At 40.2% G+C, this 19,827-nt stretch overlaps 2 protein-coding genes across 4 annotated transcripts; one reads left to right on the forward strand and one right to left on the reverse strand.

The window, feature by feature from the left end:
* The first annotated feature begins 1,459 nt into the window (after positions 1 to 1,459).
* fbxo2 (F-box protein 2) lies at positions 1,460 to 7,972 on the forward strand. Of its 2 annotated transcripts, XM_054617426.1 has the most exons (7): positions 1,463 to 1,543; positions 1,663 to 1,745; positions 2,894 to 2,959; positions 3,870 to 3,996; positions 5,107 to 5,199; positions 5,284 to 5,422; positions 7,438 to 7,965. In XM_054617426.1, the coding sequence occupies exons 3-7, from the start codon at positions 2,923 to 2,925 to the stop codon at positions 7,570 to 7,572; spliced, it is 531 nt and encodes a 176-aa protein (XP_054473401.1). In that variant the 5' UTR covers positions 1,463 to 1,543; positions 1,663 to 1,745; positions 2,894 to 2,922; the 3' UTR covers positions 7,573 to 7,965. The 2 variants fall into 2 exon arrangements, with proteins under 2 accessions (XP_054473402.1, XP_054473401.1); XM_054617427.1 differs by lacking the exon at positions 1,663 to 1,745 and having other exon boundaries at positions 1,460 to 1,543; positions 7,438 to 7,972.
* Positions 7,973 to 9,127: 1,155 nt separating this feature from the next.
* svbp (small vasohibin binding protein) lies at positions 9,128 to 11,197 on the reverse strand. Of its 2 annotated transcripts, none has more exons than XM_054617398.1 (3): positions 11,121 to 11,197; positions 10,378 to 10,512; positions 9,128 to 10,246 (listed from the first exon to the last, which is right to left on the reverse strand). In XM_054617398.1, exons 2-3 carry the CDS (start codon positions 10,489 to 10,491, stop codon positions 10,160 to 10,162), a joined length of 201 nt encoding a protein of 66 aa, XP_054473373.1. In that variant the 5' UTR covers positions 10,492 to 10,512; positions 11,121 to 11,197; the 3' UTR covers positions 9,128 to 10,159. The 2 variants fall into 2 exon arrangements, with proteins under 2 accessions (XP_054473373.1, XP_054473371.1); XM_054617396.1 differs by having other exon boundaries at positions 11,035 to 11,154.
* Positions 11,198 to 19,827: the final 8,630 nt, after the last annotated feature.

Consider the following 19,827-nt stretch of genomic DNA (forward strand, 5'->3'; position numbering starts at 1 on the left):
TTAAAAAGCAGTTAAAATATCATTGTTGTCTGGAACGAACATCCCAGATTTTTTCTTATCTCAGGTTTTGAGGTGACAGATACTGTTTTTTTGCATTTATATATAACTGTGTTTATCAGTTCTCCATAGTTGGAAATCCCAAAAAACTGCAATACTCTACAACTACATTTCCTCTCTCTGCAGGTGATATATGTTACTACAGTACACATAGCATGTCTTCAGATACCTTTAAGTGCCATCAAAATATTGTCAATATGTCACAGTGTTTCACAATTGTTTACACACGTTTACACCAATCTTTGTCTAATTTTCTCAAAACTCCAAAAACTAAACCAGAGAGACACAAAACTCGGCTAATCTCGGTTTTCATGACTTATTACTAACGTGTACATAAAGCGTATATTACAGGAGACACATACTCAGATCCCTAAAAGGAGTAATACCACACTAAAAATATTCTAAGTCCTCAGATTTTAACTTTAGTAAAAGTATGTAAGTAAGTAGCCTATTATTGCCAGTGCATCAATGTGTGTGTGTCTGCTGTAGTTAGTTAAACTTGGAACAACCATATATCTGTTAGATTTTTCAAATTGAAGAATTAAATAAATCATTTTTAACATACTTTACTATGACTTTTTAAAGACTTGACAAATTTTTTTTGACTTACTATATCATAGGTGCAAACTCGTCACCTTTCGGCGAAATTTGCCGTTTTTGATCCAAAATAGGTAATTTGTGTGATTCGTGTAGATCTGCAATAAAACATTTTTTTTGGGGGGGGGGTCCTCGGGTCTGTTCGAAATGGAAGGTAGCTGCCTCGATGCCGTAATAGACAGGTGTATTACAGGTGACGTAATAGACAGGTGTATTACAGGTGACGTAATAGACAGGTGTATTACAAGACATGTCTTTCGGGTGAAGGCATTTTCAAAAACCGTTGGTTTCGAGCGGCCTTTTTAAGATAGCATTGACGGTAACGTGTGACGTTGGTACGCTGCAAGAACGTTAGGCTGTCTTAACGTAGGCCAACGTGCTAATGTTGGACAGTTGGCTGACAGACGCCTCGCAAATCACATCAACCATTATCCGAAGGATCCGAACCCCCTAGGGGGTTCCTTGTCACCTTTTTCATCCCCCTGATGAGTTTGCACCCCTGTATATGATTCATTACATAGTACATCTCTGTTAACTTGTGCAACATAAACTCGGATCTTTAAAGAAGAGCATGTTTCCTTCCACTGTTGGTGTTGATGTGTTTTGCTCTCACTGACATTTGTGCTGAGTGTGTGCATGTGTTGTTCTGCTGAGTTCTGCTGGATTGATGCTTTCCCCAACTTGCAGATCGGGTGTTTCGTGTCCCTCCTCCTCCTCTGCCTCCCTCCCTTCCTGACTGCATGTGTGTGTGTGTGTTTGTGTGTGTGTGTGTGTGTGCTCCCTGGGTATAAAAGCTACACTGTCACGAGGGCGCTATCCTGCAGAGGAGCTCAAGTGTCAGAGAAAGAGACGGACGTAACAGAAGACTGCACTCGCCTTTCCTCCGGCTGTGAGTAACATGTTTGCTCTCTTGTATATTTAGATGGAGCAGAGTGTGTCATTTACAGCAGAGCATGACATTAACGTGCATGCACTGCACCTTTTATTCCTATGACTTTGAGTTTGCAGGGGCGGATGACTCAGCTGTTTGTGTGCAGAGCCTTGAAACGCAGGACGAACACGCATCTAAGTAGTTTTTGAAGCACAAAAAGGTAGTCTGGATTCTTATCTGTTCTCTGAGACTCAGATAAAGATCTCCATGGACACATTATTTGTGTTGGGACTTATTTAAATATCACAAAGTACACAAAAGTTTGGCATATAGGCAAAAAATGTATGAAAGTTAAAAAAATGCAGGAATATTTTTGGGGTTTCTGATCTGGTATGTACACTAAACACGAGGAAATAGTGTTTAAAAAATGTTTAAAGAAAAATGATTATAGTTATTTCTTTGCATTTCCTATGTTGAATAATTTGAAGTAAACTGTATTTCGGTCTAACTGAGAACCCCCTCAAAACGGCCTCATTGCAGGCCCTCGGACCACTGGTTCCCCCGGCAACGTTCATTCCCGAGTTGTTTTCCTGATTTCTAATGAGAGGTTGATCCACTGTGATACCTCCTATTCAGCATGTTCATCTGTTGTGCTGTGAGTCAGCAGACAGGGTATTAGTGTTGTGGTGTGGGGGCTCTGGGTCCACCTTCCACATGGGGACCTTTTCAATCCTGCTGGACCCAAATGTGTTGGTCAGTACCTGCATATTAGTGTCCACAAGGGTTTATTTTTAAATTAACTAAAAAACACAAAAATGTCAGTCAGTCTAAAGGGTTTTGCCTTTATTGTCAGATGTGGCTTGCATGAGTACGAGTGTTTTCAGGCATAATTATGTTGTGGTAGCATCTTCCTGGAGGAGAGGCCGATACAGTTTGGAGATAGGGGTCATCATGCAATGGGATCACACCAGCTGCGACACAGAATCGAGCCAGGGGCGTAAAGTAGGGGTGCCATAGGCCCCTCCCCCACTTCTGGCGCTCTCGCTCGGACCGCTGCTATCTTCAAACTTGGCCATCATTTTGATCACAACTACACGCCTGCAAAGTGTTTTTTACTGCATCTTGCACGGTTGTGCTGTTTTTGCGTTGCTATATGCAATGACCAAATCTGTCCGCTAACAGAAATATAATCACCTTGCAAATTTTTATGACACACAAACAGACTCACAAGGTGAAAACAACACCACTGTCGCAGCAGGTGATGAAACCAGTGCCTGATTAGAGAGGATGGATGGGATCCAGACAGCCCGATATAAAGTGCAGCAGAGACAATTTATTGATCTAAGTTGCTGTTTCTTGTTTCTGCAGGCTCTGCATTCTCCGTTTAAGCTGTAATCATGGGCAAAAACCTGCTGAAGAATCCCAGTGGGGAAGGTAAGAGGTCATTTTCTTCATAGAGGATCTGCATCTATGTTACACAGGGGTTCATCTACTCTGGGGCCAACACGACTGTTGGGTCCCTAAGCTGTGCTAAGTATGAAATAGGCAAGAAACGGGGTGAAAGTCCGATGACATGGTTCCTAAATCCAGGTTTCCTAGTGTGGTGTCTTCTTCACCTCATCGTGGTTTCCCCAAGCCACCATGTGCTCATTACTGAGGCCGGACAAAAACCCACTAGTAGTTGACCGTTGGTGAGAACTGCAGTTGTAGTGGGAGATTTTACTTCCAAAGGTCAAAAGTGGCAAAAATGTACCCATTCCAAACTCCCAAGGCGAGATTTATGATTTGTTTATCTGAAGTGATAGTATTTTTCATGAATAAAGACTTAAATGATGACTACTCACTGATGATGACCCCCCAGATAGAGAGGTTTTCTATGGGGAGCATCTGATACCGTCTCCCTGCAGTAGAAGACACACAGTTCCAAACAGGGTTTTGGTGAAGATCTGGAGGGGTCAGTGGCTGTAGAGGGCGGGGTCTGCCACTATTTTTTCTTCTTAGCAGATAAATATATTTCAAAGCGGCCAAACATCCATCTGCTAATCTGAGCACATGAGTCTGCACAAAAACAGGCTACATCGCAGATAAAAATATCACTGTTAATTGTTTTGATCGATTGCTCTTTCCTGTACAAAACAAACTGTGAGCTGCACACAGAGCGGAAGCTGGGCTTATTATAAGCCAATAAATGGAGCTTAAAAGTACCATGGTAAAAGTACATTATCAAGGTCATAGATCAACTTTAACACTCCTGAGCCACTTTTGATGCTGTTCAAACTGAACTGAAACACAACACAGTACTACTACTGTATTAGCAGCATGAGACTGTGCATTTCCCTCCCAGAGCAGCTGGAATTCTGGGAGCTGACGGAGAATGGCGGGAGTCAGTGGAAGGTGGAGGACATGCCGGGAGACTGCGGCTTCGACTTCTGCTTGGACGGAATGACCGCATACTTCGCTACTTCCTTTGAGTGAGTGTTTATTACTGTATGTATAGTCATGTGACTATTTTTGAATACTAGAAGTAGAATGTGCTGCTCAACAAAGCAAAACTTTGTATCTGCGCGCCTTCTGTTGGCTATTGTACATGTTTATTAGCTACATTTTTAATTCTCCCAAGTACAACCTGCCTTAAAAGATAGGTATAAATTGAAATGGAATCTAGAAAATATAATTAAGTTAGAACTTTAATCCCAAAGAATTTGAATCCCTTATATTATCATTATTAGACCGTAAAAATACAGTAGGAAGTAATATATTACCATAGTTGTTCTTATTATAATCATTTTTTTTTCTTATATCTAATACTTCAAATTAGTATAAAAATATTGGAAACACTTTTGAATTGTTTCAAATGGAATGGAAGGAAGAAAGGGGTGAAAATGAAGGTCCTAATGTGGGATACATTTCCCCAATCTTCAAAATTATTATTATGCATCTGAGATTCAAATTATGATAGTATGGATCAATAAGCAGTCACTCACACGATGGGGATGAAGCGACAAGAAAACAGCTTGATAAAGAGAGTGATATCTTTCACTCAGATTAATAAACTATTGAAAAATAGAAAATAATCAATGTGTAAAGGACACAGTGGAGGAAAAAGAAAAGACTCACATTATACTCCAAAGTTAGCCAACAGAAATAGTGTGCAAGATTGATATTTGTTTATTTAAAGTTTTTAAAATTCTGCTTTGAATGTTAAAACTTAATTATGGTTACAGAATTAATGCCCATGCATCAATTAAAAAATAAATGAAATCAAACCATGAAGCAAATTACATCTATGTTGAGAGGGAACTTACAGGTACTTTAATGAAGGTATACAAATATTTATATACATTCAGGCCATATGTTGTTTTTTCAATGTTTTTTTTTCAAGAAGACATTACAAAAGTCAAGTATAACATTTTTGATAATTTCCCAAAATGATCCATTATTTATTTTATATCTCAGTACGTTTAATTATTTCTCATCTATTTAATCCTAAATATTTTCATTTCAAAGGGAGTCAGCTTTTTCATTAATCCCATGAAAAATCTTACTGCTTTTAAAATAAAAATAACAAATGTGTGTTGTAGGCTGTGTCTGAAGAGACAGGTGATCAACTTGTTAGCGGAGGAATACGCCACCGAACAGCTGGACGCTCAGCCGGCCGTCACAGTGGAAGACTGGTGAGACAGAGCGGGTCTGACGTGCACATACACACCTTCTGTGAGCACCAACTGCCTCTGGTTAATGGACTTCTTGTTACTCAGGTACTGCGGGAGGACGGATTGTGGCTGCACCTACCAAATGACCGTGTGTCTGCTAGATGAGAACCAAGAGGTCATACAGGAGTTCAAAAATGAGCCGGTGACTCTCGACCCCGACTCTGACGACTGCTCGTGGAAACAGGTACACAGAGAGCTCATCCTGGAGTACAGGGACATGACAGGCAGGGTGATCTACGGCAAAGGTCACAGAGGTTCAGTGTTTCCTCTTCTGTGTTTGATGAGAAAACACACTGTCACTGGTAATGTCCATTCTAAAAACATTTCAAAGGATGCTCAATTTGATATTGAGAGAAGGGGGATTGCCTCTCCACGGCTCCCAACATGTTATAGGCTGAGCCAGGGGCTCCTAGCTAACAGTGCTAACAGCGCAAACTACAGCAACAGTGCTGACAGAGCTACCAGTGTTTACCTGTGGGGGAACAGGAGGGTGGGGTGCTACGCCTCTGTGACGATCACCTGTGACGGCCGTATGGGTCCAGTGCAGAGCGGTGGCCCTTAGCTAGCCAGCTCACATGCACCAAAAAACATGCACGGCCAGCCCGGCTATGTAAACAAAGCACAGATAAAAGCATAAAGAGAGGCAGAGCGGCTCCATTCTCTGCTTAGATAGACGTTACCTCACTATATCTTTACATAGCAAGTAGCTGTATGCTGCTAAAGGTAGTGCTCAACAATAACAGAGATTCCATGTAAGGACACCCTGACACACTATGGCGGCAAATATTTTATCTTTCACTGCAACAGTCACAAAGTAAACAGGGGAAATATTTGTGCCTTTAACCATTTTGACAGATGACCCTACATTGGCACCCCCGCTTCGCTGAGGGACTGGCTCTATTTAAATGAATAAACTTTTTTTTTTCACGCAGGGCTACGACTGGTCTGCTTGCGGCGTTAGTTAAACCTGCAGTCCAGGACTTTTGTTTACCCCCTCTGGCTGTGAGAGTAATTACACAAACACTTTCGGTGCTCAAGCACAATGTGTAAGTGTGCAAAGACGCGATCCCAAAGGCCTGCCAGTGCATCGCAGATACATTCCAGATATCTAGCAGTCTGTCAGGGAGCTACAGCCAATGAGAACGCAAGACACAGGTTGAGGGGAGACCTGACGTAGGGGACCAAAGTTGTTGTTACAACTCGGGTGTTGGACGTGCATGAATAAACATAACACATAACACAGCGACTGATCTACATAGGGGAAATAGATGATCTAATAAATAGTAGAGACATGTGGAAACATTCTGTAATGTGAAAATGTGCGTCAAAATCAAGAAGTATTGCTACGCCCGTGTCACATTTTTGTCATTTTTTGTGACAAAACGTAGTTTGTATACCAGAGAACGATGTTGTAGTATGTGCCCCACTGTCTCCGGTCAGTCATGTATGTCAAGTGTGTTAAAACCACGATGACTTCAAGACTCCAGATTACAAGACAGCACGTTGTGTAATGTGAACAGTACAACGATGTGACCACTTTGACAGATGTGTAGTGTGACCTTAAGGGCAAAGTCCCACAACATCCTCGTCAGCTCTTACTCCCTTCTCTTCTTTCAGCGCTCTCCAATGATGGAAAGATAAACCAGTAATATTAGCGTTTGTCCTCGCAGAAGGTCGTATTCTATTTCTGACTTTAATGCTTCCTCTGAACGACGAGTCTCTTTCTCATCTGGCGCATCAACTCCAGAAACTTTTCTTGGACTCTTCTTAGGACTTACAGCCATAGCTTATGTTATACTCCAAGTGGCTGCTCCACTCTTTATGGTCTCTTTCCCCCCCACTTCCTGCCCTCTTAAGCTCTGGCTAGTTGACTTAAAACGCATCACTTCCTGTGCATCCGTTGCCACAGTCACCACAACTCCTGACATACTGTGAAAAACTTCCCCTGGCAGCGATATGCTTGATATGCTTTTTGTTAACTTGTTTGGCTAGGGCTTTGATGTAACGTTTATTTATATGTGAAAGTCCTACACTGCAGCTTTAAGCTCAGAGAAACATTGTGGTTTGGGGTAAAATGACTCCTACGTAAAGGTTTAGGAAAGACCAAGGTCATGGTTGACGCTGTCGTTCTCTCATCCACAGTAACACCAGACTGTACAGATCACAGTGGTTTTGTCTCTCTCCCTGTTTGAACTCCAGGTCAGCCATACATTTACTGACTACGGCCCTGGATTGCGTTTCATCTCCTTTGAACATGGAGGACAAGACACCAAGTACTGGGACGGCTGGTTCGGAGTCCGAGTCACCGGGAGCTCTGTTACAGTCCAGGTCTGAACGAGAGTAAAAAGAGAGAGAGGGGAGGGGAACCAAGTAGTTGAAGGTGGAGAACTAGAGTAATATAGAGACTCCAGGGTGGAGTGTAGGTTTCCAGGTTCCAAGAGGACCAGCTTCGCCTTGTGCACCTAGCTAACACCTGTGTTTATAATGCATAACGCTGTTCATGCTGTGGAAACATAATGCTGATATGAAGACTGTACTGAGAAAGAAAATGGAAGCAAGGCAGCTGTACTAACTTCAAAATATTAAAATGACTGCTTGCAACACAGATATGATCTGATAATTACTACCTCTGCACGGTGACTTTCCCCAGTGTTAAACTAAATCCTGTGTTTGGTTGGGTGGAGGTGGTGTAACACTAAAATAGGAATTAAAATGATGAAATAAATCTTCAACCACATCGTTGCCTGTTACTTTCTTGCGAGTTGTGGTGCAAAGTGTCTAAGTACTTGAGTACAATTTTGAGGTACTTGTAGTTTACTCAAGTATTCCCATTTTATGCCACTTAATACTTCTAATAATGTGAAGTTCAAGTACCTCAAAATATACTTAGCTATTTTTACGACTGATTTAATATAAATAACGTACTGCATATTACTGTACATACTCAATCAGTATGTACTGCATACTGCCTACTAAAATAACAACTAAGTAAGCCATTACCAGCAGAATGCTCACACTAAAGTCAATTCAAGCAATGTGTCTTCTCTGCATCACATGACTGTTTGGATCAAGACATTTCCTATCCCAGCTGCCATGGATTGAAAATTAGTTATCACAAATGTAAATCAACATTACCTCTTACACTTACTCTACATTTTTTTCTAGTATTTTGGGGGTGTATTTGCAACAAAGGTCCCAAGGCTGGAATTGAACTCATTGCAGTTATATGGCATGCAAAATTGAAAAATTGCAAATTAAAAAATATTTAATATTTTAGTTATATCTTTTTTCTACGTACATTATATATTTCAGCTTCGGCGAATTTCCTCTCAACTGTACCTTATTGTCATTGGCCAACATTCTAATTAATTTATCCGATGGTTAATTCTTTTAAATGTCCACATCGCAGTGTGCAGTAAACTCACATCTCCTTCTTAGAAATTCCTGCTAATCCAGCATACAGCCGGGTATTTCTTGTGTTCACAAATTCCACACACTTTTGCTCATACTTTGTGTCAACAGCATATTAGCATGCGATTTCAAAGGCAGCGTAAATCTATTGCCTTGTGCATGCTGGGAGGGTTCCCAACACTCCTACTCCTGCAATCACATTATCAGCTCACAGCCAATAATATAAACGCTGATAATGGTTTCAACTCATTAAACTTCCCTTTACTTAAAAATAAGAGTGCACTGTTACTCAAGATGACTTTTTTTCAAATCGTCCTTTTTAGCTGGATGTAAATTACCAGGATCATTTAAGCCTGAATTAGTTAAACCATGTTGGAAGAACAGGGCCAAGGAGTGACAAGGGAATTTAAGATTAGACATGTTTTACTTTAGTGCATGGAAAGAATGTAGAAATTGTCAAATAAAAACACATACTTTAAAAAAAATTCACTTTTATTTTTATTAAATCAAAATTGTATAACTTAAGTGCAAGTGGATGACAAACTTATGTCAGTATAAATATTTTACTGTCAAGATAATGTTCATAGTTAGCACTATTAATACTGGCATATGAAGGGCACTGTGTACTTTAAAGCTACATTAAGCAATATTTATGACAACAACCTAAAACAACCTCTTGTTCTGCTGTTTGGAGTTGGAAGCCAAAAAAAAATGGCATACAAGCCGAGTTAAACCATTATATAAATTAAGTAAAGGGAATGTCCTTGACCTGATGTGTCTCTAGAAAATATGCAACTCTGCTAGTTGTTCCTGTTTGGACACATTTAACCAGCAATGCTTTCAGTTATAACATATAACAATACTCACTGGTATATTCCGGGCCCCGTTTCAGAAATTGGGATTAGTGAAACCCTGGAGATAGAGGTGACTAAAACTCTAGGTCTGTTACCGTGGTGATCCTAACCTGCTCGCTGGCAGGTTTTCTTTTAAGGAACCCCGACTTTCTCCGTCTCCTCCCTCTTACAGAGAAAGACACGCCGTTTTATTTATATCAAAGTGTGTATCAAGGTTTACTGTTACTCAGGACTATCTGAAGTAACCACTTTTATGAGCTGAAACAAAGTTACTGAAGGCTGATGAGCCAAGATCCAAATCCATTTCTCCAATTTAAAATAATCTGTATTTAACTCGACACCTTTTTTATGTGCAAATCCTCAAACACATTACTACTGGATCAGATTGTGATCTTACAATCATGCCTTTATGTCTTTGATCTATACACTTTTTAAATCTCAAACAATACTTTTCATCTTCAGTGTTTCATGTCAGGATTATTCAACTCAAGAGTTCAGGGTTAGGGTCAGACTGTAAACCATCAGGAGCAACGATTGTCTTATTGAACGTCCGTTTAAGTATAAGTGTCTGATTGTATGAAGGTCATAGTGTGCGTACATGGTGCTTTTGCAGGGTGACAGGTCCTGGTCCAGATGGAAAAGAAAGGCAGGTCTCATCATTCTCCCTGTGACTGCATCTGTTTACAAAAGGCCTCAAACTGCTGCTGTTCCAACTCCGTCATCACCTTGTTCAAGGCATAAATCTGTTAATCAAGACGGGAAGACAGTGGACACAGTTGATTGATTATGAGAAGTATTTTGGCATATATTACATTTGGAACAGAAAATAGAATAAAATCTGTGCCAGCTTTAAAAAGTGCCTATGTAAGGTCACCTCTGCTCTCTGTCGCTGTTTGTGCTCTTGCTGTGCAGACTTCTGCCTGGCTCTGTCTCCTCTGGTCGGGGTAGAGTTCAGCTTTGGCTTGTCTTTACGGCAGGCAGGCTCCATGGCAACGGTCCTCCAAACAAACTGGAGGGTTTAAGATTGACACAAAAAAATAAAGGATAATAATAAAAGATAATTTGGTCAATTTTACACTTATTGTCAGGTTAAAGAGTCTTTAATTATCTGTAAAAATACAAACAAACCAAAATGACACTGAGATAATTATAAACCCGACATACTAGTCAGGGTCCAAGGCCTTTAATTTGAAAAACGTACTTTGCATATCGCTAGCATTCAGAAACGGTAAACGGTAACCTCTTTCTGTAAACGGTTTTTTTACAGGTCATAAATCTTGTTCCATAACTAACTGCCCACGTTCAGTCAAGACACGTGTTTTCGTTTGACTGTGGGCTACTTGCAGAACGTTTTGGCTAACGTACAATTAGATTAAGCGTTAAGTTAAGTTAAGTTAAGAAACTCGCATAACGTTAGCCATTTTCCCGGTTAGCTAGCGCTAATGTTAGCTTGAAAGCTGTCGTTTACTTTTTATAGAGTAACATTCCAACCAACAATAAAAGGTTTTATTCCCGTTGATAGTGAACCTACCCGTGAAATATAAAACGGCGGAAAACAGTAATATAATTTGATTAACGTTGAGTTAGCCAGAAAGGTAGCTGTAGATGGTCACTAACCGACAGCTGTTCCCAAGGTGTCACCAATAAACAAATCCGACTTTCGCAAGGAAGGCTTACTTCAAAGGTTCCGGGTGTTTGACATAGTTTCCGCCTTACCGTCATCCGGCGCTGTTGTCTTCAAAATAATATATCAATACACATAAGAAAAAAAGATAGAAGATAATAAAGAAATGAATGATCAATATAACTATCTGTATTTTTTTAACATGTCCTTCACTCACTCAAGTAATCTTATCTCAAGTTATTTACATTTCATAATGTATACTCAAACATTCATGAAAAACATTCCTTCTTGTCCACAATATACAACTCAATGTACACATTCTAGATTTCCTTGCTTGTTTCTACCATTTAGCAAAACAAATGTTCTTTACAGACCACAACTAGCATCCAATGAAGTCATGCTTTTTAGCATTTATCCATTTTGTGTCAAACGAGCATGGAGAGAAATCCCAGAGGAGCTTGTATTTTAATCTAAAATGACCAAACCATCATTGGTTTACCTTAGAAAATACAACAAAAAATGTTGCTGCTTCGTTACAATATAAATTAAATTGCACATAGGAGGTGGAAAACATCTCCTAGGTAGATATCTCAAAACCTTATCAATTCAAACTACAGTACTTTGCATAAGTAACAAAAAAGTGTTTTTGTGAGTTGGGTGAACTGAACCTTTGGAACAAATGTAGCCAGTCGGTTTGACAATCTATATGAATAACCAATTTATCATTCAGGATGAGTAATCTGCTGTCTATCTGTATATGCACCAAGGTGGAGGGTGGCCCCCAGAGGTCTCCCAACGAAAGCAGCAGCAGGACAGAGTGAAATTGTATCATCCATCTACTACTACGTTCTAACTAGGTCTGACCACAAGATGTCGCTCTTGTCTAATAGTCCATTTATACTCATTAGAGTGTGCATGAGTTTGCATTAGCACAGATATTTCAGGATTCGTGATATCATTCAACATTGACCCCATGTGTGTATCTGACAGAGATGGTACATTTGGAAAGGAGAGTTTGACAGGAGAACATTTAGATAATTAAACTGTTTTCTAAGTGTTTTCCCCCTATTTCCACTTTTGATTTAGACTCAGATCATACACACACACACACACACACACACACACACACACACACACACACACACACACACACACGCACATACACACTGTAACGACTCCCCTCAGGGCACCTCCTCAGTGCATAAATCAGCTGTGTGAGGAGTGAGCCTGACATCAGCAGAGGGGTGGTCCAGAACACATTTATCACCTCAGAAACAAAAACAGTCATTACGAAGGGACAGAATCACTAAACACTCTCACATATGAAATGAGGTAAATCGTACCCCTCCGACCAAACTGCCTGACAACTCTGATAGTCTGATAGTTGTGAACTCCAGTCTGAATTTGTGCATGTGTGCCCTCTGGCAGTGCTATGCCACAGAGATTTATCACGCGGGCATACCAACGGTTTACCTGGATTTATCCTCCAACTACAGGAGAGTGCTCTCCCTCGAAATAATATCCTGCCAAAAACAACTTCTGCTGAACGCTGCAGACAACAGCCAGACCTGCTGCTCCATATGCGCAGCACCATAAAGCAAAAACACACACTTTTATAAAGCTGGGGAATTAGCAGCAGAAGTTTAATGTGGTCCCTTAACTGCTTTTTGGTAAAAAAACACTTTTAAAAAGTTGAATATACAGGAATTTAAGTAATTTTGTCTGCTTTGCTGCTCTCTGTCAGCATTTAAAGGGGACATGTCATGCTTATTTTCAAGTTCATACTTATATTTTCGTTTTCTACTAGAACATGTTTACATGCTTTAATGTTAAAAAACACATTATTTTTCTTATACTATCTGTCTGAATATACCTGTATTCACCCTCTGTCTGAAACGCTCTGTTTTATCGCCTGGTCTTTAAGTCTTTCTTCTGAAAAAAAAACCAGTCTGCTCTGATTGGTTGTCGAGAAAAATATGGTGCACCTTTGCAAAGGTAGCTCTCAAGCCAAGGATGGGGAGAAATACATTCTAATGAGTATGCATGTGACACAGGAAGAGGAGGCAAATCTGATTGTCTTGTTGAATCGCATGTTTTCTGATCTTGGCAGAAATTATTTCCCAGTTTGTTGGTTGGTATACACTCCAGATTACCAAATGTATGTGAGCAAGCAATAAAAAAGTCAGTTTTTCATTATATGTCCCCTTTAATATAACACATAAGTTATTTCGCCTTAACAAAGTTCATGAAATCTTGTTCAAAGGAGGGAAAAAATCCTCAGGATGTAATTTATCTTATGTACAAAGTTAATATGAAAAACAAGACAGCAGACAAACTGGGCAGACAGGATGTCATCATGGCTGTCAGAAAAGCCCACCACCCAGAGAAAATCCAAGGTGAAAGACGTCACAGTACTGACCACGCTGTTTGATTGACAAGCTGCTTCTGAAAAAAGGCAAAGCACAAACACCCACAGTACTGACTGACCCAAATTTAGCAACAAATCACAGGAAAAAGGTGGTGCAGGTGAAACGAGAGACTACATGGCGCACATGGCATATTTGTGACTAAATAAACAAGTTAAAGTTGTGATCAAAAAACCTACTTGGGGCAAGAAATGGATTAGAAACAGATCAGACATTCACACAGGTTGTAAACAGTTCAGCCAGATTATCTTAACCACTCTTTTTGTGAGTAGAAGGAAGAGAATATATTTAAATTGTGCCAAATATTCCTCATTGAACAGGAAAAATGTGTCGGCACAAAGATGTAAAGTACACTTAAGGTCAAAGGTGAACGAAGATGTTGGTCTGAAAATTAGATAAATTAACTTTGTTAAGTCAAAATAACTTGCATGTTATATTAATAAGGACATATACACTTTATATTTTTACTCTTGTATTTAATTTAATCTTTGTTGTTTTCATTAACTTTCTCTAGTTTAGTTAAATATTTACTTATTTATTCACCTTACTCTTATTCGTATTCTATTCTATTTTGAATAGGTGTCAGTATTGCTTCCTTTACTCTGAATAATTGTTATTCTATTGTTCATATATGTTTATGTTTTTATTCAATTGTTGTTTGTTATTCTTCTGTTGTAATCTTTGATAAAATTTTGGCACAAGAATTTCCTTTGAGATTAATAAAGTTCTATCTTATCTTTTTTTTTCTCTCAAGCCAATCAGAGCAGAATGGACGTGTCAGAATGGGGCTTAAAGAGACAGACGCCAAAAGACAGAGGATGAATACAGGTATATTCAGATGGACAGTATGAGAAAAATAGTGTGTTTTTTTAACATAAAGCATGTAAACATGTTCTAGTAGAAACCCCAAATTCAAGTATGAACGTAAAAATGAGCATGATATTTCTCCTCTAACCAGTGGAAAAGGCAACCTGTTATTCAGTTTTAAAGGTCTGCCATCTGACATCGAATGTAGAGCAGAGGGAATTTGGGCAGACAGAGGAGGAAAAGGGATGAAAAGGTTAAGAAGTGAGGGAAGAGTAGACGGAGAGATGGTTAAAGTTTTATAGAGTGGCAGAGAGGGCCGGCGAGGGGAGGGATGAGGTGTGGAGAGACGGGCCAAGGAGACGGCAACGGCACAAGTGTGTGTTAGGGGCCTTGTTCTTCTAAATTAAACTCTCTCTCCGGGGGGAAGCGCAGCTCTGACTGCTCTTTCACACCAGCGGCCCTGAACACACAACTCACCACAACCTCCTAACCCTCGCTCGCCAGTCCACTGCCAAAAAACACACACGCATACAGCGGCGCGCACACACGTAAGCCTGGTGTGTACAAATCCCCATAGATATGTACATACACACACACAAACACACACACACACACACACACACACACACACACACACACACACACACACACACACACACACACACACACACACACACACACAGTCTTTCAGAACTAAAAATAAACAACCACGGTGACTGTGCCTAAAATAACTGGACATGCACACACACACTTTAGCTTACTCTACACGTGTACACAAAAGCCTTCACGAATGCGCACACACACTCTGTTGCTCTCTTCGCACCTGAACCCCCAAAGACCTGCAGCAGCCAAAGCAAACAGCAAGCAGCAACCAGCAAAAAAAAGAGTAAAAGATATGGACAGGATGTGACCTGACAAGCAAGGGTCATCGACACACAAACATGACCAAACACACACTCATGTCAGCTTGTATTTGAGGTTTTCTTTTTTGAAGCCGGGAAATGTTTTCAGAGTTTTATGTCTTCTTAACAACACTGTGCTACACATTAACAGTTACAGATAGCTGCCTGGTACAACAGAGGACCCGCTGAGATGAAGGCCCTGCTCAAGGGCACCTCAGCAGAATCTGCTATGGTGTGAAAGAGGATGTTAATGATGTGGTTATTCCTGAGCGCAAACATCCCAGGTATTTAATGGATGGTCATGTGCATGAGTTTCAAGTTTCAAGTCTGCCAGAGGAAATCCCAAATCGAGTCTTCTTCTTCAAACAGAGTTCATGTCAAGTCTCCATACTGTGAGATTAACCCTCATGTCAAGTCTCTAGTCTTTGAGGTCAAGTCCAAGTCAAGACTAAAGCCCTCATTGAGTCCAAGTCCAAGTCCAGTCACAAATAAGTGACTTAGGGAGCCTAACAGTTACAATGACTAACCACTGCCCTTCAGAGACCTGGTTCATGATGCAAACTTCATTGCACAAAATCTTGCAAGGCATCACAGCCATAAACCTCAACGTCTTTAGAATTTAAAGACCCAACAGGAAAAACCCCAACACCCCAAATGGCTGGGTAAAGGAATGTCCAATCCCTTAGCCGTCAACTACATGCCAAGGCCTGGTGATGAATTATAAGGTTAATCGAAGAAAGTTACAAATTGAGAATCAAGTCTTTTAGTAGGCAATATTTTAGTCAGACCTAAATACTGCCTCTTAAAATGAAATGGCAATGAAACATTGTGATTTCAAAGTCCTTTCAATTCACAGGCCTCATAATCAAATATTCAGGTTGTGTGGCTTTGTAAGACCTGCTAGCCACTGTCTTATTTTTTCTTTGTTCTGGGATTTAACTAGAAAAAAAAGTTGCTTTAAGTCAAAAGTCAAGTCTAGTCTTTACTCAGGATTCAAGTAAGCCAATTATCACAGCAATCAAGACCCTTTTTGTGTGCTCCCCTTTAAAAAAGTTGCCCCAATGTCCTTAGAGAAAAACTGCCATAAAATGATATTCTACTTTCACCGGGGTAAATATTTTAACTAGCTTCATTCCTGATCATAACTACCAAATATTCATTCATTTCCCGAATTGTAACCCTTTAAATGCCTGTTTTGTTACATAATGCCACTGTTGTTTTTATGAAAAAAACAACAACAAAAAAAGTATATTCTGTAAACTAAATGATAAGGGAAATTTATCAAAATTTTTTTGTCTGGGATTAGTATCAAAATTGATTTTGAATGAATCGATGACCCAGAATGCATGATCTTATGCTGTAATGGCAGTGGGATAATTTTTTTGGTTTTAATGGGTTTTAAAGCGACATTTTTTGTCCTTAAGAGTGTCTGTATTTTGGCTACACAGCTTATTATAGAATTACTATAAGAGCAAACAAAGAAAATCAAAAAGCCAAAAATGTCCCTAATGATGAAGAAGGGTTAAGTCATATCCACCCGACCACCAACCGTACAGCTCTGATGATATGCCAAGTCATCTTGCATAAGCACAATATTTTCAACAGTGTGGTAATGACATGCACAGTATGTCGATTTTTGAAAAACAGTTTGAACTGATTTAGATTGTAATTGTAATGTAGAATTTTGGCTTTGGGTGAGGTAGTAGGCATGTCGATGATTTAGAGCTTTATCAGGTTTTAGTTTTTCCTGTGAAGTAGGAATAGGTAAAGTAAGCCTTGATACTTTGATACACTGAAGGATCTATATCGGAGCTAATAGTGACTCCTTACAAACAACTTGCTATGGTAATCACAAATCCAAAAACATCTGTATTCAAAAACTGAATGTGGCCGGCCCCCCTCTCAGCATCAGGATCATCCTGGAGTCTGAGGGACTTTAGACCTTAATCTCCTGTCTCCTCTTCCAGTCTCTCACATAACAAAACAGACTCACTCCGTTTGTGTTGCTACTGCTCTTATGTACACTTTAACGCAGTGTTTTGTATAAATTCCTCTTTTTTTTGACAAATGGAAAAAAGTGAGTGACATAAACTCTATGTTACTTATCAGTGCAGGTGTGGACCTCTTGTCCTACTCTAACTGTGTTCTTAAAGTTGATGTGACAAGTCCTATTTATAAAATGTCAGTCAGTATCACAGTTGTGAACAAGGTTGGCAAAATGATCAGGGAGAGAAAATAAGAATTGTCAGCTATATATGGCAGAGGAAAAACTTTATCGGGCATTTTTGACATGACAAGGTCTGAAATGAATTATGGTGAGTGCTATCACACACCTGGAGAGATATAACCATATAAAAAATAGAAGACAGAAAAAGAAAGACAGACAGACACAGAGTAGCAGGGAAATTATATTGCAGCATGATATTGAGAAGGAGTCACCATGGTATCTTGCCATAAGGTGACCATGGATGGATTACTGCACAGATCTAAGGGGCCCAAATAGTCAGGGTTTCCCCTGGCCTTCACCCACACAATGTCACAGAGACACGGAGCAAAAAGGTGCAGGCTCAAAATGACCACAAAGACACTCATAACAACTATGAAAGGGGAAAACAGCCAAAAAGAGGCACACAATACTACAAAGAGATACAAAGCAACTACAAAAGACACGTAGAATGACTAAAAAGAGACACAAAGACAAAACACAACTACAAAGAACTCAAAACGACCACAAAGAGACCCAGAACGACAACAAAAAAAGGGCTAAACAACTATGTGTGTCTTACTCCTTTGACTCACAACATTGTCAGATTATTAATACTGATGCATTAATGTGTAATCAGCATTTTACAGTCGTAGCTGCTGAAGATGGAGTTATAGGATCACTACTTGAGACTTCCCAACATGGGGGTCGGGCCCCTCTAGAGGATCGCAAGATAAAGCTGAGGGGCCATCAGGGGAAAGAAGGGAAAATAAATTAAGAAACTCCATCATATTATCAGCCCTCAAATATGAAATATGGGTACTAAAAAGGGTGTGAGACTAAGTCAGTACTTATTTTGAGTTTGGAATAAATGTTGGGTTAATCTCTTGTAGACTCATTATGGCACGTTCTCCACATTTCTGAACCGGTTCAGCAGAACAACCCCCGTGTTCCCACACACGGTTACAAATGTACTTCTAATTGCCATCGCTCACCTCGTACTCCCCCCTCCTTTCGCCCTCACACCCCAGCAGGCAGTGAGTAGAGGGGTGAGAGTCGGGGAAACAGGAAGGAGTGCGAGGCTGGATTGAGGCTGATGAAGGTGATGGTCATGCTATAGGTGGAAGACGGAGGGGAACAGTGTGTCCTTTAAGTCCGTGTGAGAGAGACAGCGGGGTCAGTGTGCTTGGCCTGGCCGGGTCCCTCTCTCTCTCTCTCACTCACTCACTCGCTTTCTCGCTCTCTGTCCCAAGAGCTGCTTCTCATTAAGCCTGTTTGTGTTGGCTGACACACGGTGGCACTTAGCAGCAACACGCTCGCCCACGCGTGAGCACGCAGACACACATGCATCTCACACACACACACACACACACACACACACACACACACACACACACACACACACACACACACACACACACACACACACACACACACACACACACACACACACACACACACACACACACACACACACACATACACACACACAGTGTTTTGTTTGTTTTGGCAGTGACCAGGTGCCACTTAGTAAAGCCTCTAAACGCCAGCGATCAGCCGAACACACCACCGTGTTTACTTTTGCCAAGCGTGGACCCCCCCTCGATCACACTCGCGTCTTACCAGACAGAATGTGTGATGGTTATGAAAATGTATACCAGAAATTAATGTTCTGCCCATTTTCACCCCTCCATTGGTATTGCCTTACTCTCCCAATAACCCCAGGAGCCCTTGTAACATTAATATTTCAAAACAATAATAAGAGAAGTAATTTAGTCTGTTTTTCAAGCAGTGACTGGACTTTCTATGAACAAGATATTTATGTTTGTCACCTTTTTTTATTGCAGCACAATTATACTGCCTGTTAAAAAGTGAGTCGTTCTCTAGTCACACCATGCTACTTACTTTCTGCAAATCATTTGTAAATTAGTAAATCATTAGGCCTCTTACTAATATTATTTCCACTACTCATTAGTCTGATGATTATTTTATCAATTCATAAATTCATTGTTTAATAAGTCTTAATGCACTATATGTGTTACTATGGTTACCAAATGATTGGCATAAATGTTCATTGGTACGGATTTCATTGGTACGGATCAGTTGAGATTGCTCGCTGAACTGACCACAGTTCACAATCAATAGGTGGATCTAGTAGTAATTTAGCTTTTTAAATTACACAACTACTTACACAAAGTGATTGTAATTGGTCCGTCTGCTGTCAAATCACAAACAAATTAAAGTCTGCTCGAAGACTTTAATTGCTCAAAGAGCACTGAGACCCTCCTGTTCCAACAGTCTCATGCAGATAATAATCAGCAACCAGTGTGATTGGAGACCTTTCTCAGCAGCCCAAAATAGG

Source organism: Anoplopoma fimbria, chromosome 17 (genome assembly GCF_027596085.1).
Source record: "Anoplopoma fimbria isolate UVic2021 breed Golden Eagle Sablefish chromosome 17, Afim_UVic_2022, whole genome shotgun sequence".
Classification (NCBI taxonomy): Eukaryota; Metazoa; Chordata; class Actinopteri; order Perciformes; family Anoplopomatidae; genus Anoplopoma; species Anoplopoma fimbria.

What these genes read in the sequence shown, in the direction of transcription:
- fbxo2 (XM_054617427.1), top strand. Translation starts at nt 2,923, where the DNA reads ATGGGCAAAAACCTGCTGAAGAATCCCAGTGGGGAAG. An exon ending in TACTTCGCTACTTCCTTTGA is followed by an intron (nt 3,997 to 5,106) that starts GTGAGTGTTTAT and finishes TGTGTGTTGTAG; the next exon opens with GCTGTGTCTGAAGAGACAGG. An exon ending in ACGACTGCTCGTGGAAACAG is followed by an intron (nt 5,423 to 7,437) that starts GTACACAGAGAG and finishes TTTGAACTCCAG; the next exon opens with GTCAGCCATACATTTACTGA.
- svbp (XM_054617398.1), bottom strand. Translation starts at nt 10,491, where the DNA reads ATGGAGCCTGCCTGCCGTAAAGACAAGCCAAAGCTGAACTCTACCCCG. An exon ending in AACAGCGACAGAGAGCAGAG is followed by an intron (nt 10,247 to 10,377) that starts GTGACCTTACAT and finishes CTTGATTAACAG; the next exon opens with ATTTATGCCTTGAACAAGGT.